Consider the following 15,432-nt stretch of genomic DNA (forward strand, 5'->3'; position numbering starts at 1 on the left):
ATTTTTTAAATTTTTAACCAATTCTATATTGTAGGAAATTTAATTACGCAACTTTTATGTCAGTACAACTTTTCTCGAAAATGAATACTTTTAAAGTTATAATCAAGATACCAAGAAAAAAATCGAATTTTTCCTTCATTTTTTGACATTTTGATTATTTAAACAATGTTCCGGACCTTTTTGAGAGGGAGGATAACTCAAATATTATTATTTGATTTATTTTCAAGCAATTTCTGCAAAAAAATTTGAGTCACCTCTCAACGTCCATCTCAAAACAGATGCGCCCTGGACTATTATGACTACTGAACAATATGGAAAAGACCATACCTTTATATATACTGATGCCTCAAAAAACAAAGAAAGGGTCTCGAGTATTGAATATAATTTCTCCTCAAAACTCCCTGGAGCTCTAAGCATAAGCAAAGCAGAGAGCATAGCAATACATCAAGCGGTGGAAATAGCAACTACAAAACATTTAAAGAAAGCTATAATATTTTCTCAATGCAATCGCCAATTCGCTTAATGCAATCACCAATATTAAAACATGCAACATATCAGCTTCAGCAGATATAAGGGCCCTAAAAACAAAGAAACTTATATCTTCAGCCAATGAGAATGGCACCAAAATTCCCCTTCCCTGGATACCAGGACACTCTAACATATTGGGTAACACCAAGGCTGACATACTGGCCCAAAATAGGAAGAGATCTGAGTGTACCAATGGAAGTACAACTGGATTCCCAGGATGCCCTATCAGTCATCAGAGGAAAAATTACTAAAGAGTACCAAGAAAAATGGAAAATTTTAGTCCAGAAGACTTCGCAATACAAAACAATTCAAGACTTCTTTCCCACCAAACCTTGGTAAAATATAAGACACACCACTATCATTAGAATGCGCACAGGCCATTGTTTAACAAAACAACATCTGCATAAAATGAATATAAAAAATAATAATCCTTTTTGTGAATGTGGTCATCTCGAGGATCTGAACCACATCTTTTTTGAATGCCCGATTAATGTGATTCCTAATTTTGATATATATATATATGTTACAGTTCAAGTTGATTCTCAGTTAGAGTTGACTCCAACTATTTGGAGTCAACTCCAACTGAAACGAGCAGTAAAAGTTGATTTTAAAAATTTAAATCAACTTTTACTAGTTGGAGTTGATTCTTCCTGGATCGATTCAGTAAATGTTGATTATACGAGAATCTCAAGTGCATTTTCAATGAGTGTACGTTTCTTTGTTTTGACCGTTTCAACTACTTATTAGTATAGTCTGTAACGTCGCCCCCGTTAGGTAAATTATTCTGATTCGATTTTTTTCACAAACTTACTCAAAGAAATACATCCGTATAACATTCCTTATAACAAATACACAGGGTGTCACGCGGTACCGTGGTCGAAAAATTGTTTAACCAATTTCAGTAAAATCAGTCAGTAAAGTGACACTTTATCGAACGAGTCTGATATTACGAGCAGAGGAACAGACGCGTTCGATAAAGAGTATTGAGGTGGTGCGTACAAATCAAATGGTTTTATCAATATTGTATACCTACCTAATTACTAAATCTGTAAAGTTTTGATTTATTTTGTATGAATATAATTGCGAAACACTACAGAATTTTACTTTTTGACATAAATTTTATCAATAATAAGATCAATTTTGTACAATATTTTTAATAATTAAAGTAAATAAATTTTAATTCCACTCAAATAAATAATCGATTACTGCCATTGACCACTTACATTCAATCTCGGTTAATTTGATTAATTATCGCGGCAGGTAAAGTAACATTCTTCTTTCAATACAACAAAGTGTTACTTTACTGTCGAAAATGAGGGCAAATGAGTACAATATTGAATGATTTTAGTGACGTTTGGCGATAAACAAAGATTTTAAACAAATTCGCAAAAATACACACACCGGCAAAATTAACCGAACACCTTAAAAATGGGACATGTTTGATGTCTCGAGTTTCCTAAATCACTGATCCGATTTGGATGATTATTTTAGTATGTTATAGCCTTATTATTTAAGAATATGGTTGTAATAATATTGTTGCTAGACAGGTAAATATCATTTTATGCCGGGTGTACAAATCATGCTGTGTTTTTTCTTAAAGTTTGGAACACCCTGTGGAATATTCTAGCACATGTAAAATATTAAAATTAACACTCGATTGTATATTTAGGCTTTCTTAACATTTTTCTTTTTGATTCATTTACTTATGTGTGATAATAAAAAAGTTATGTGCGTTAACAGCTATCCATGTTTTTTATCAATAAATCCTCATAGTAGAGGAGGAAAGTATACTAAATTTGCAGTTATTCGAGCTTTATGGGAACCTATTGGATTGTGAAGAGTATGTGCTAAAATCAGAAAAAGGTTAAGTTAAATTTTCCATAAAGTGGGGGACTTTTCATTTTTTTAATTTAATTGTCCATTTGAAACAATCATTTTTCTCCGATTATAGCGCTATCTATCCATAATTAGAAAAAATGTGTCGAATAAAAGTTGCTTATTTTTACGTGAAGAATACAAATCTGCAATAAAAATTGGGGGCTCCTATTTGGGATTTTAAATTAAATCCCCCACCCCACCTCCGTGGGGGTTCGTGACAACCCACGGAGAGGGGAGGGGGTAAATTAAAAATTTTAAATACGAACGCTGCGATATTTCGCGAAATGAACATCAGATCGTAAAACTGCAAAATACACCTATTCAATATTTTTCAAAAATCTACCGAATGGCACCAAACACGATCCCGACGGAGGTGGGCTGGGGGGTTACTTTAAAATCTTAAATAGGAGACATCTGTACAAACTGCAAATTTAGCATACTTTCCTCCCCTACTATGAGGATTTATTGATAAAAAACATGGCTAGTTGTTAAAGCACATAACTTTTTTATTTTCCAACATAAGCAAATGAATCAAAAATGAAAATGTTAAGAAAGCCTACAATCGAGTTTTAATTTTAAAATATTATATATACTAGAATATTCCACAGGGTGTTCCAAACTTTAAGAAAAAAAGACAGTATGATTGTAACACTCGGTATAAAATGACATGTACCTGTCTAGCAAAAATATTATTACACTGATATTCTTAACTAATAAGGCTATAACTTACTAAAAGAATCACTTAGATCGGACAACAGGTTTAGGAAATTCGAGACATCAAACATGTCCCATTTTTAAGGTGTTCGGCTAATTTTGCCGGTGTGTGTAATTTTTTCACTTCGTACAAATTTTTTTTTAGATCCGTTGGGCCTTTTTTTCTCTAAAATTGACTGTTGTCGAGTTATTAGCTACTTAAAATTTGAAAAACGCCAAAATAACCATTTTCGAGGTTAAATAACTTGGTTAAAGATAATTATTGTGAAAGTCGAGCGAGCGGCCGTGGAGTAACGGCATAATCACTGGCCTCATACGCCAGTGCACGTGGGTTCGAGCCCTGCTAAAGACAAACCATTTTCATTTCCAATAATGACACGAGCCGTCTCACCGTGCCTCGGAGAGCACGTTAAGCTGTCGGTCCCCCTGGGCTAGTGTACATCGACACTAGTTACTTGAAACAGGGTTAAAGATGTAATTGGCGCCGGAACTGTCCGAAAGGCAAAAATGCCATACGATATTATATATTATGAAAGTCAGAAACTAAAAAAATCAAAGGTTAAAGCTACCTCTATAAGATCCTGAAGAAATTTTTGTCATTTCATTAATAAGATATTATTTTTAATTATCAACAATGAGCGCTAACCGTGTATTGAGGGCGGCCGTCAATGTGAGTGCGAGTGAGATTCGCCATTGGACGGCTGGAATGGTGCATCTCTTTAGCACTCACCATTGACGGCCGCCTAATACGCACTTAGCGCTCATTGTTAATAATTAAAGATAAAGCTTAGTAATAAATAAAATAGTGACAAAAATTTCTGCTGGATCTTGAAACATGCTGAAAAACCACAGCCTAAATATTGCAAAGTCCGACTCTGTTGTATCGTAGAAATTCGACGTAAAATAGCACCCGAGGCGTTTCTCATAGATCACCCGTGAAAGCGGAATAATTAATATTCTAAGAAATGCTAGACGCCTAAGTGGGTGATTTAGCTATTGCAGTCAGTAAAACTACAAAGAGACTTTAGGGTTTGGAGACAGAATTCCTAGGAGTTATTTACTTTGAAGCAGGATAAGTCTCATAAAAATAAGAATAGGAAATATTGCTAAGTGTTTGAATGATAGAAATCTAAGAACTCCACAAAATTACAACGCAGTAACTTTCGTGGAAACCCTTAAATGGTTACAAAAGGGACAGCTATGGTGATTGGCCGAAAAAGAAACGTATGACCGTAATAAGGATGGTCTAAGTATTATTTTCCAACTATGTGATTGGTACGAAAATTTTCGGAATGATGATTATTGGTCAAATTAGGTGATAGCTGTGAAAAAGGGAGGTGAATTTAGACCAGAGAGGAATCTTGTCCGAGATTAGGACAAGAAGAATTTAATTAAGTTCTAGCGGCCATGCAGTGAAGACATGCATTTTTTCTTGTCTGTGCCTAAATAGGCAAAATGGGATCTTAAAGATTCTGTCGTGAAAATCGCAAGTGCGATATGTTGTCTTAAATACCATACCGGTATATTCTCTGTGTTGTGTCCGGTACAATAAAGGAATAGTTTTTCCTAGTACGGCGTTTAATATGTTTCGTGCAAACAGAACTTAATTCAACTTTTGCGGATAAGATTTCCGTTTAATATGTCTCGTGCAGACCGAACTTAATTCAATCGTCGTGGAACGCGGTTCCGTTTTTTTTAAAAAAGACAATGGTCTAATAGGTCTGGATCCCGCGTATGAAAAAAAAGTTGATTAATAGCAAGCTGAAAATTTGTTAATAGCTTAAGGGTGTCTAGTCGGACAAACTTTGGTGTATGGGAACACTGGAACAGGGGAAGTTTTAATTGTGGAACAGGTTAAAAATTTGGAACGGTCGGACCACGAAAACGGCACATGTATTTTGTCCGACAGAACAGACTTAAACTCTTCGAACAGAGATTAAACTCTCATGCAAAAATCAGACTGCTATTTATCACCAAATGGGCGTTTTAATGAGTGGAACATGTAGAATATGTCAAATGGCAGGAATTATGACAGGTGATAAATAGCTGTCTGATTTTTACATGAGAGTTTAATCTCTGTTCGGAGAGTTTAAGTCTGTTCTGTCGGACAAAATAAATGTGCCGTTTTCGTGGTGTGACCGTTCCAAATTTTTAACCTGTTCCACAATTAAAACTGCCCCTGTTCCAGTGTTCCCATATATCAAAGTTTATCCGACTAGACACCCTTGAGCTATTAACAAATTTTCAGCTTGCTATTAATCAACTTTTTTTTCATACGCGGGATCCAGACCTATAAATAAAGTATGTTTTATTATCAAGTCAGTGAGAAGTATCACTAATAATCATGAACGCAGTTATTTTCTTTTCATAAAACAAAAAAAAACTATGGAATTTTTATTTTTCGTATAATATAATAACAATTATGTAACAGTGCTTTAAATCTAAAATTGTAAAGTGAAAGTGAGATCCACCACAGCTCTTGCGAGCTAACCAGATTCCAGCAGCTCATCAACAATAGATCATCACCAGGTATTTTGCAATAAACTGTTTCGTTCCTTTTTTCTTTTTTCGAACTTTTAAAATGAAACGCGAGAGACTTATTTTTTTTACTTTTCTAACCAACTCAGTTTTTTTTAAGAATTTTCTATCTGAATAAATGGTAACTATGTTTTAAACTTATGTCGTCTTTTTCTGTTCGCACAATCCATCTATGTTCCTTATTGTACTAGGAAATACAGACGACCACAGACACCAAGGGTAAGTACCATTACTATTCAAAGGGATACCATTTTACGTAACATTTATGTAATTTTTATATAGATATATAGCAATAGATTTTGACCTATTAATGGCGCCCAAAAAAAATTAATAATTTCTTTTTTTGGCTTAAATATTGTTGTAAGAACCCACACCTTAAATCTCTTGATGACTTGAGCCGCCGAGGTGCTAAAAAAGTTATGTAGCATGAATTTTGTCAAGTTTATGTATATTATTATGTTTAGCTATATTGACGTGCTTCAATCTTGTAGAGGGGGCTATAAACTTTGATTTAGTCACTTTCTGACTTTCATAATAATGAATTTTAACCGATTTATTAAGCCTTGAAAATGGCTATTTTCGCATTTTTCAAATTTTAAATCGCGTGTAACTCGACAACAATCAATTTTAGAGAAAAATCACAAAATACCTTTTTTTGCTCAGAATAACCCAAATGATCTAAAAAAAAAATGTTCGAAGTGAAAAAATTATTTTTGTGAATTTGTCTAAAAAGAATTGTTTAAACAATTTATCGATCAAGATACTGCCTGGCACCCAGTAGATTTGTTATAAGGACCTCTTTTTGAGTAAGTTTGTGCAAAAAATTCGAATCGGAGTAATTTACCTAACGAGGGCGACGATACAGCCTAGACTAATTTGAACATATTCAGTAACATTTAATTTCTAGAATCGGCTGTTTGTGTGAATTAGAATCTACTTTTACTAAATGGCATTGGGAAGAGTATACTTTTCCTAGTTGGAGTCTACTTTTACTAGTAAATGTTGAATATAAATCTTCATTTTATATTTATAATCAACTTTTACTGAAACCAGCAGTTAGAGTTGACTCCAACTAGTTGGAGTCAACTCCAACTGGATAATCAACTTGAACTGTAACATATACACAAAAATCATTTCCATGAACTTCAAAACACCACTCTCGATATATAATACTCTAAGTTCCCTAAAGCCTGGGTTTCCTCGAAAGCGGCACCGACTAACAACGATTGTAGCACTGCGATGAATTACGTCAGATTACGGTAACAAATTCAAGGTTCTTCACTGGGGTAATGGAATGTGCCAGCTCAGCAAGCGGTGGCTTCCAACGCATCCTTGGAAACCAACGCTATTATTTTGTATGGTACAGTTTTTTGTGATGTCATTCATCGCAGTGTTACGATCGGAGGTTGTCGGCACCGCTTTCGAGGAAACCAGCGCTTAACTGAAGAATCAGTCAATGTAATAATGCGTTTTCTTGCAATTAACCAAATAAGCTTATAAACTGCAATGCTTTTTCTCGCAATTAACAAAATAAGCTTACAAATTGCAAAGCTCAACAGTTAATGTTTATATGTATTCGTGTTATATGTTGCTATTTGCCATTTAATTTATTTTTTAATTTTAATCATACTTAACCTGACCTAATTAAACTCCAATTTACTGACTTAATTAAACTGACTAATAATAAAATAATATTAAACTTTTAGACCCCTGCAAAGGAATTGCTTCAGATATATCCAATTCAACTTCAAGGATCTGTAATTATAAACTCTACCACCACCTCTCCTGATCAACGAACACCATTCCAAGCCAATTTTGTTGTAGCTTTTTCAATAAATTTTAAGGTGGTATTATTAGGATCCTTATTATTTTGTACAATGTGGCCCAAAAAGCTACCACCACCAGAGAGGCGGTTAAAATTGTGTCTAACTGCTTTGTGTATTCTATTTTCTGTAGTTACATTGTTAACACAGATCGATACTGAAAAAGGTAAGTCTGTGTATTAATTCTCCTCAACTTTTAGCAATGCATTTTTGTCTGTACATTAAAAAAAAAAGAGCGTGGCACTTTGAGAGTGCTGACAGAAGTGAATACTTCTTATAGGGCGATATTACGATATGTGAATTAATGACATTTTGAATAAATCTATTCTAGATCTATCTAGAATAGACTAAATCTATCTATTTTGAATAAATCTATTAATTTAATTGAATTTCATTTGATTTAGTATTATTTATTTTTTATATTGTATATAATAAGCGAGTCTTCTACAGCTGGCGCCTCTTCTCGCATCCTAATTTCCGGCGTTTTCTGTCAAAGCAATCTTCAGTTTTTAGATCTCTGGCGGTCACTGCATCTTTGACATCTTCTCTCCTGGATCATCTTAGTCTAACCCGTTTTCTTCTAGTGGGTGCAGTCCATTTTTCCATTTCATTTCATTCCATTTCATTCCAGTCCATTTTTTTAAGCATTCTCTGAAGGTGTCCATACCAGTTAAGTCTTTTGGCTTCGATTGTGTCTATTATAAAGGGTGATTTATTTAGAGGTACTTTATTCAAAAAGAAAAAACAATGAAAAAGATTAATTTTATTGGAAAATTTGTATTATCATACAAAAGAACCATTCTTTACAATTACTACTTATAGATAATTTCTTTTAAATGTTGGCCGTGACTGCGGTTAAAATGGTTCATTCTGAAGTTCTAATGGACCGTGATAGTGTGACGTCAAAACGTCAAAAAAGTTTCCAAACAAAGCAACTGTCGATTGATTATACACGTGATTTGTGTAACCATTTTAAATTTTATTTTGTTTTAACAATCATCTGCACATTTTTTCTAAATACACAATCCTTGTTAGTCATATCAATAATATTGCTTTTAGTTCTATAAATGTCCTTACACAAAATGAAGGATTTACACACTACATAGTACTTACTTCGTTTCTTCGGGTTTTTAACAAGTTCTATTTGGAAATATGGTGGGAAATATACTACGAGCATTCATTACAATCACGGGTACCCAACACATTACCATTTTGTAAAAATGAAACTGGAAATGAAATGAAAATTTAACAGTACCTATATTATGTAAAAATTTTTAATTGCTACAATGCATAAATAAACGAAAATAAAAAAACCCGATCTAACTACTTGTGTTTGGTTATTTCTTTTTATTTGTTCTCTTTATATTTACAATAATTTAAACAGTTGCAATTTAAGAAGTGTGATTTTTAAATAATTTTTTCAAATACATTTATTTTTTTTAGAGCAAACTTTGTTTTTCGTTGGATCTATGATTTTCGCAACAATGTTAAACTGTAAGTAATATTATTAGTAATCTGACCGTGAATTTTTAAATAGAATTTCTTTTTGATTCATGGGTTTGTCGGTCTGTTATAAATATAAATTAAAACACTTTAATATTGCTTAAATTTTCGGCTATTTGCCATTTTCAATAAGCACTTTAATTAATAATTTTATAAACATTACATTATTTACACATACACTAAATTTACATCTGCCCTTGTTGGCTTTTTATAATGGACTGCTAGCTTTGTTATGTGACTCTTGAAACATATGGCAAAATTTAAAGTATCGTCGATTTAAAATATCTACTGATAGTGCATTTATAAAATAAAATCAATATATTAAATTGTGGTATATCTTGGAGAGATCCTTTCTTATTCTTCTTCTTCCGTTATATGAATCACTTCAATACAGGGGAAAGTTGGACAAAACGGGATACCATTCTTGTTTATTTTTATTACGGAAAAAATGTTAAAAAAATTATCATATTATAATTTTTTATAGGTATGAAATTTATTGAAGCACACAAAAAACATATTTTTAGCTATTTTTAATGACTGGAAAATAGTAAAAAAATATTTATTATAGTCCTGCACATCCCGTTTTAGCATACCACGGTTGGATAAAACGGGATAGGTTCACAATATTTAATTTTTTGCATAAAATTATCTAAAAAGTATATTTAAGTAGATATAAGATTGCAAAGCAAAATCTACCTTTGAAAAAACAATATCTCCATTAGTCAGAAACTTAAAAATAGGCCTTTTTTATGTTTTATTGCAAAATGGGAAATAAGACCTTTTATTTGGGACTAGGTTCGGATATCAGAACAAAATTCACATAAAAATATGTTGTTCTTTTCTGCAGTATGACAACACTCTTTATCGCTATTTAAAAAATTAATAGGCCAACAAATAAATAGGTGGATAAAACGGGACATAAAAAACTGTATCCCATTTTATCCAACTTATAAGTGTCCCGTTTTGTCCAACTCAGACATTTTTCAAAACAAAAATGGCTCCTGCCTAAATGTGAAAGTAAAATTAAATAGACTACACATGAGAATATTCGTTAATGAGTGCTTAATTACGTGTAATAGTCACCGGAATTATATGTTTAGATATGTAGACAATATAATGTAGAAAACAACGCACTTAAAAGTACAAAGTACCAAAAAAATAGAGTCAAACAATTCTAAACACAACAACTTTTCGTCAGATAATGACATCGAGGTAAAACGAACTGAGAATGTTAAAATGACGACTGAGAACAAGTTTTCGTCGTTGTCCGATTGATAGCAGCACTAGTTGGGTCTCTAGCCTAGGTATCCCGTTTTATCCGACTATCCCGTTTTATCCAACTCTCCCCTACATATTTTATTATAGTTTTGTACTTTTTCTAAAATCTGTATATTTTCAAAATCAAAAGCATGGTTGTTTTCTATGGAATGTTTGACTAAGGCTGTAGTGTTTAATTTGTTGGTTTGTACAATATGTTTGGGTCGAACAACCCTTCTATGTAGTGATGTGATCTTGATTATTGATATGAGATAATATTTTTATATGTCATTTAATTTAATCAATGCTTTAATAATAATCTAACTAATTTACCAGATCACATATCAATATGTTTTCAATCTCAGGGCTTTTTATAAAATTAATTACTTACTTACGTGGCTTCTAAGTATTTCTTAATGGTTCCTAATCGGGATAGGAAAGAAAAGAGTAAAATAATAACACATATGGGTTACAATTGTAATCAAAATATTGTTTATTTTATTTAAATGGCAATCACTGCTTAATATTTGCTATATCTTATTATTCTTAAACATAACATTTACACATGGGAATCTTATTTCCTTTTGATTTCCAATTGAAAGTTTTTATTAACATTTAACTATTATGATTTATTAGCAACAATTCTATTTAAGTTTGATGAAGCTTTTCTGATATTATTGATTATGTTTCTTCAATTTTAAATGTGGTATTTACTACGAAAAACCCATACATTCATGTCCAAACAAATGAGACTGACCTTTTTCTGCTGAACTGAGAATGTCTTCACACAAGACCCGTTTCCTGCTATCCTTGGCTGCAATCAAAACCTCGTCCTGGCTTCCAGTAATGTTCTCCTCTGAAACTAGCTCGTATAGCTCTCGTTTCCTGCTTCTGTCGTGATGCTGTGTTCTACCTTTTTCGAAACTGCAATCAGCTACCGGGAACTCTTGGCTCAAGGAGGTTCTTTTACTCTCAACCTGGCCTACCTCTCGTTCCACGATAGATACTCCACACTCACGGAACTACACCGGCTTTCTCACTCTCCGTACACTACCGTCTACTACTCGACTTCACTTCTCGACAGCTCAAAACATTCTGATCTCTATTTGTCATTCATTCCCCTACTTTCTAAATATCCCTTCCAGATTCACAAATCAAACTTCCACCACCAACTCTCATTCGCAGTATTCCTCAAAACCAATTTTTAAACTTTCTAAATATGCTTAATGGATTTCAAAGAAAATAGTTAATTCCCATTCTAAAATTACTTTCTACTATATACAAATTTTAATGACCTATTCTCTATTTCCACTTAGTCTTATTTAGCATCGGCTAATGATCGATCCTTCCGCGAACAACGATAATGACCTATTAACGATTTCACTTGAGTCTTATTTAATCACTTCTTAAAATTAAATATAACAATTTGTTGTATACAGGTTGTTCTAAATTTATATGCCCGTGGTTGAGAAAATTGAAAATATTTTATATTAAATTGAATTTTGTTTATAATTATTAAAATTTAATTTTCATATCAAATAGAAATATAACAAATCCCCGCCTTGTATTCGATAAAATTTATCTGCATTTTTAAATAAATTTTCTCGAGGCAAAACCAACTCCCTGTATATTTCCTTACTTTAATCTACGTCTTATACCCCTTCTTCTTGTATTACTCTAATTAGTCCCACCTGTAGAGTAATTGTTTCCTTATTTTCAGTGTCCTCATCCTGTGTTAGAGTGTCGGCTATTATGTTGTCTTTCCCTTTTTCCCATATCAATCTTCTGTCTTTTTCCTCAGATTTTTCACATACTTTTACCGTGCATTCTGCATCCTCGTTTTCATATGCCTCCTCTTCAAATGCCACTGTTTCGATCATATCTTTTTCGCTTTCATTTGTTAGCTTTATTTCTTCTTCTCCTGAGCTCATCTCTTCTTTTGAGGAATCCCAGTTTTCTTTTGCTTTTGATACTCTCAATTTTTCTTCTTCTGGGCTCAACTCTTCTTTTGAGGAGCCACAGGTTTCATTTTCTTTTGTCTTTTTCTGACTTTTTCTCCCTTTTCTTCTTTGTCCTTGCTTCGTTGCCAAATTCATTTCCACTGTTTGTTCTTTACCTGATTCGTCCGTATTTTGTTTCTCCTGTTCCTTGTTCTGTTCTTCTTCTTTTTCTTCTGTTAGATTCATCGTATTATTTTTAAAATCTATCACTCCATGTTTTTCTGCCAATTCGTCAACTCCTACTATCATGTCATGTGACATGTTTGGCATTATTACACATTGTAGTGCATACATCTTCTTACCCAGTCGTACCATTACTCGTATGCCTTCATTTATAGTTGCCAATGTCCGTTTGTTTGCGCCCACTAAATTTACCCTAGGTATTTTGTAAATTAAATTTGTTAAGTTAACTTCTTCTATTAGTTTTCTGTTGACCAATGTTATTTCAGATCCAGTGTCTATCATAATTTTAATTGGTTTCTCGTTGATAAATCCATCCACAAATTTTAAATTAACTCCATTTTTCTTTTCGTTGTTTCTTGCCAATTTAATAAACTCCTTGGGGTTATAAAAGATTCCTGTTTGATTTTTGGTTTTTAGTGAGCGCCGTCGTGAAAAAACGCCGGTTGCTCATCGTAGTTTATATTTTCGTCATAATGTCTCTCTCCGTCATATTCATCTGTCTGGGTATTATTTACTTCTCTTCTATTTTCTCTTGGTCTGTCGGATCTGTTTCGGTTTTCTCGATATCCCTGTTCATTTTGTCTACCATTATTTCTGTTTTCTTGATTTGCGAGTGTGGTGTTTCTATTCTGGTATTCTCGATTTCTGTCCTCATTCCATTGCCTATTTCTTTGTTCATATTTTCCTCTTCCGTTGTCTCTATTTTCGTTTTCCCTTCTGGGATTAAATTCTCGTCTTGTATAGTCCCTCCTATTTTGATTTCTATCTCTGTAATCCTGTGTTTCTCGGAGCCTGTAATCTTCTCGCGACCTTCTTGATTTTCTTTCTCTTAAACGTGATTCTCTTATTTGTAGGAATTGGCATAAACTATCTATGTCTTTGTAGTTTTGCAATGTGATATGGTCTTCCAGCGTTTCTTCGAAATGTCTTGCAATCAGTTCGACTAATTGTTCCGATGAGTAATTATATTGTAGATGTTTTGCGTTATAGTAAATTTGTAATGCATATGTCCTTTCTGATATACCCATCCTATCATTGTATTTCCCATTTTGCAATTCCTTGTTAATTTCCAATTGTTGGACTTTTCCCCAGAAATAATTCAAAAATTTTTGTTCAAATTGTTGCCAACTGTCAAATTCTTCTTCTTTGCAATCGAACCATAGGCTTGCTTCATATTTTAGATGGTTTCTGATAGTTTCTTTTGCTGTTTCGAAATTTCCGATGTGCTGTATTTTCTTTTTCAGGCTATTTATGAACGGCACTGGGTGTAATCTTCTTACATCCCCGCCAAACCTTATCTTCACGTCATCTGTGCTATGTATAACATTTTCTCTTCTTTCTCCTACATTTTGTTGAATATTGATTTCCGCAATCTTTCTTTCCACTTCTTCTATGTCTGCTTGAATAGCGTTTTGCAACTTGTTTTCCAAACTTTCCATTTCTTTTTTCTGGCAATTCGTTATCTCCTTTATTTTATTTTGAATTTTCATTTCTTGTTCTTTCATGTGATCCTTAATTTTCATTTCATACTTTTCTATGCGTTCCTCCATTTTCTTGTTGTTCTCTTCTATGGCTTGTTTTGTTTCCTTCAGATTTTCTTGCATTATTCTTTTTGTTTCATCCATTTTCTGTTGTGTTTCATCCATTTTTTGATCCAATTTTTGTTGTGTTTCATCTATTTTTTGTTGTGTTTCATCCATTTTTTGTTGTGTTTCTTCCTGATTTTTATCCATTTTTTGTTGTGTTTCATCCATTTTCTGTTCTATTCTTTGTGACTGGAGTTGCATCATTTGTAATAATTTATATATTCCTGATAATTCTTGTTGTTCTGATGCCATGATTGTCGTGTCTAAAATATCTTCTTGGTCTGAATTATTCTCTTGATTTGAATGTTCTTTTTGTTTTTTGTTGTCTTTGCTTTGGCTTCTTGTCACAGACATTTGTTTTCAAGAAGTACTGTCCCCGCCAAATATGAAATTTTACTAGTATGTTACCAAGACGACTTTTTCTCACCCAAATATTATAAATTGTCAATAAATATATCAAATGTAAATATCGTAAAAATAAAATATTAAATCAGTTATGTAAAATTTGTACCTAAAGAGATCTAAAATTTTATGTTATCAAATGTAAGTATCTCACTTTTTACCACAGGCATATAAATTTTCAAATACCGGCTTTACTCTTTCTATACTTCAAATTTGCCACTAGAAATACTTAACAATGCTTTCCACGTTGGACGACAGTTGATGTGATCTTGATTATTGATATGAGATAATATTTTTATATGTCATTTAATTTAATCAATGCTTTAATAATAATCTAACTAATTTACCAGATCACATATCAATATGTTTTCAATCTCAGGGCTTTTTATAAAATTAATTACTTACTTACGTGGCTTCTAAGTATTTCTTAATGGTTCCTAATCGGGATAGGAAAGAAAAGAGTAAAATAATAACACATATGGGTTACAATTGTAATCAAAATATTGTTTATTTTATTTAAATGGCAATCACTGCTTAATATTTGCTATATCTTATTATTCTTAAACATAACATTTACACATGGGAATCTTATTTCCTTTTGATTTCCAATTGAAAGTTTTTATTAACATTTAACTATTATGATTTATTAGCAACAATTCTATTTAAGTTTGATGAAGCTTTTCTGATATTATTGATTATGTTTCTTCAATTTTAAATGTGGTATTTACTACGAAAAACCCATACATTCATGTCAAAACAAATGAGACTGACCTTTTTCTGCTGAACTGAGAATGTCTTCACACAAGACCCGTTTCCTGCTATCCTTGGCTGCAATCAAAACCTCGTCCTGGCTTCCAGTAATGTTCTCCTCTGAAACTAGCTCGTATAGCTCTCGTTTCCTGCTTCTGTCGTGATGCTGTGTTCTACCTTTTTCGAAACTGCAATCAGCTACCGGGAACTCTTGGCTCAAGGAGGTTCTTTTACTCTCAACCTGGCCTACCTCTCGTTCCACGATAGATA

At 32.8% G+C, this 15,432-nt stretch overlaps 1 protein-coding gene across 2 annotated transcripts in view; it reads left to right on the forward strand.

Annotated features, from left to right (window-relative positions):
* LOC114337978 (equilibrative nucleoside transporter 1-like) overlaps positions 1-15,432 on the forward strand; it is a 201,705-nt gene that overhangs the window by 92,828 nt on the left and 93,445 nt on the right. The window contains exons 4-5 of one of the 2 annotated variants that reach the window (XM_050645657.1): positions 7,365-7,647; positions 8,925-8,975. In XM_050645657.1, the coding sequence (XP_050501614.1) occupies positions 7,365-7,647; positions 8,925-8,975 (334 nt within the window). The remainder of the gene's footprint in view (positions 1-7,364; positions 7,648-8,924; positions 8,976-15,432) is intronic. The other variant, XM_050645658.1, reaches the window with a different exon arrangement.

Source organism: Diabrotica virgifera, chromosome 3 (assembly GCF_917563875.1).
Source record: "Diabrotica virgifera virgifera chromosome 3, PGI_DIABVI_V3a".
Taxonomy (NCBI): domain Eukaryota; kingdom Metazoa; phylum Arthropoda; class Insecta; order Coleoptera; family Chrysomelidae; genus Diabrotica; species Diabrotica virgifera.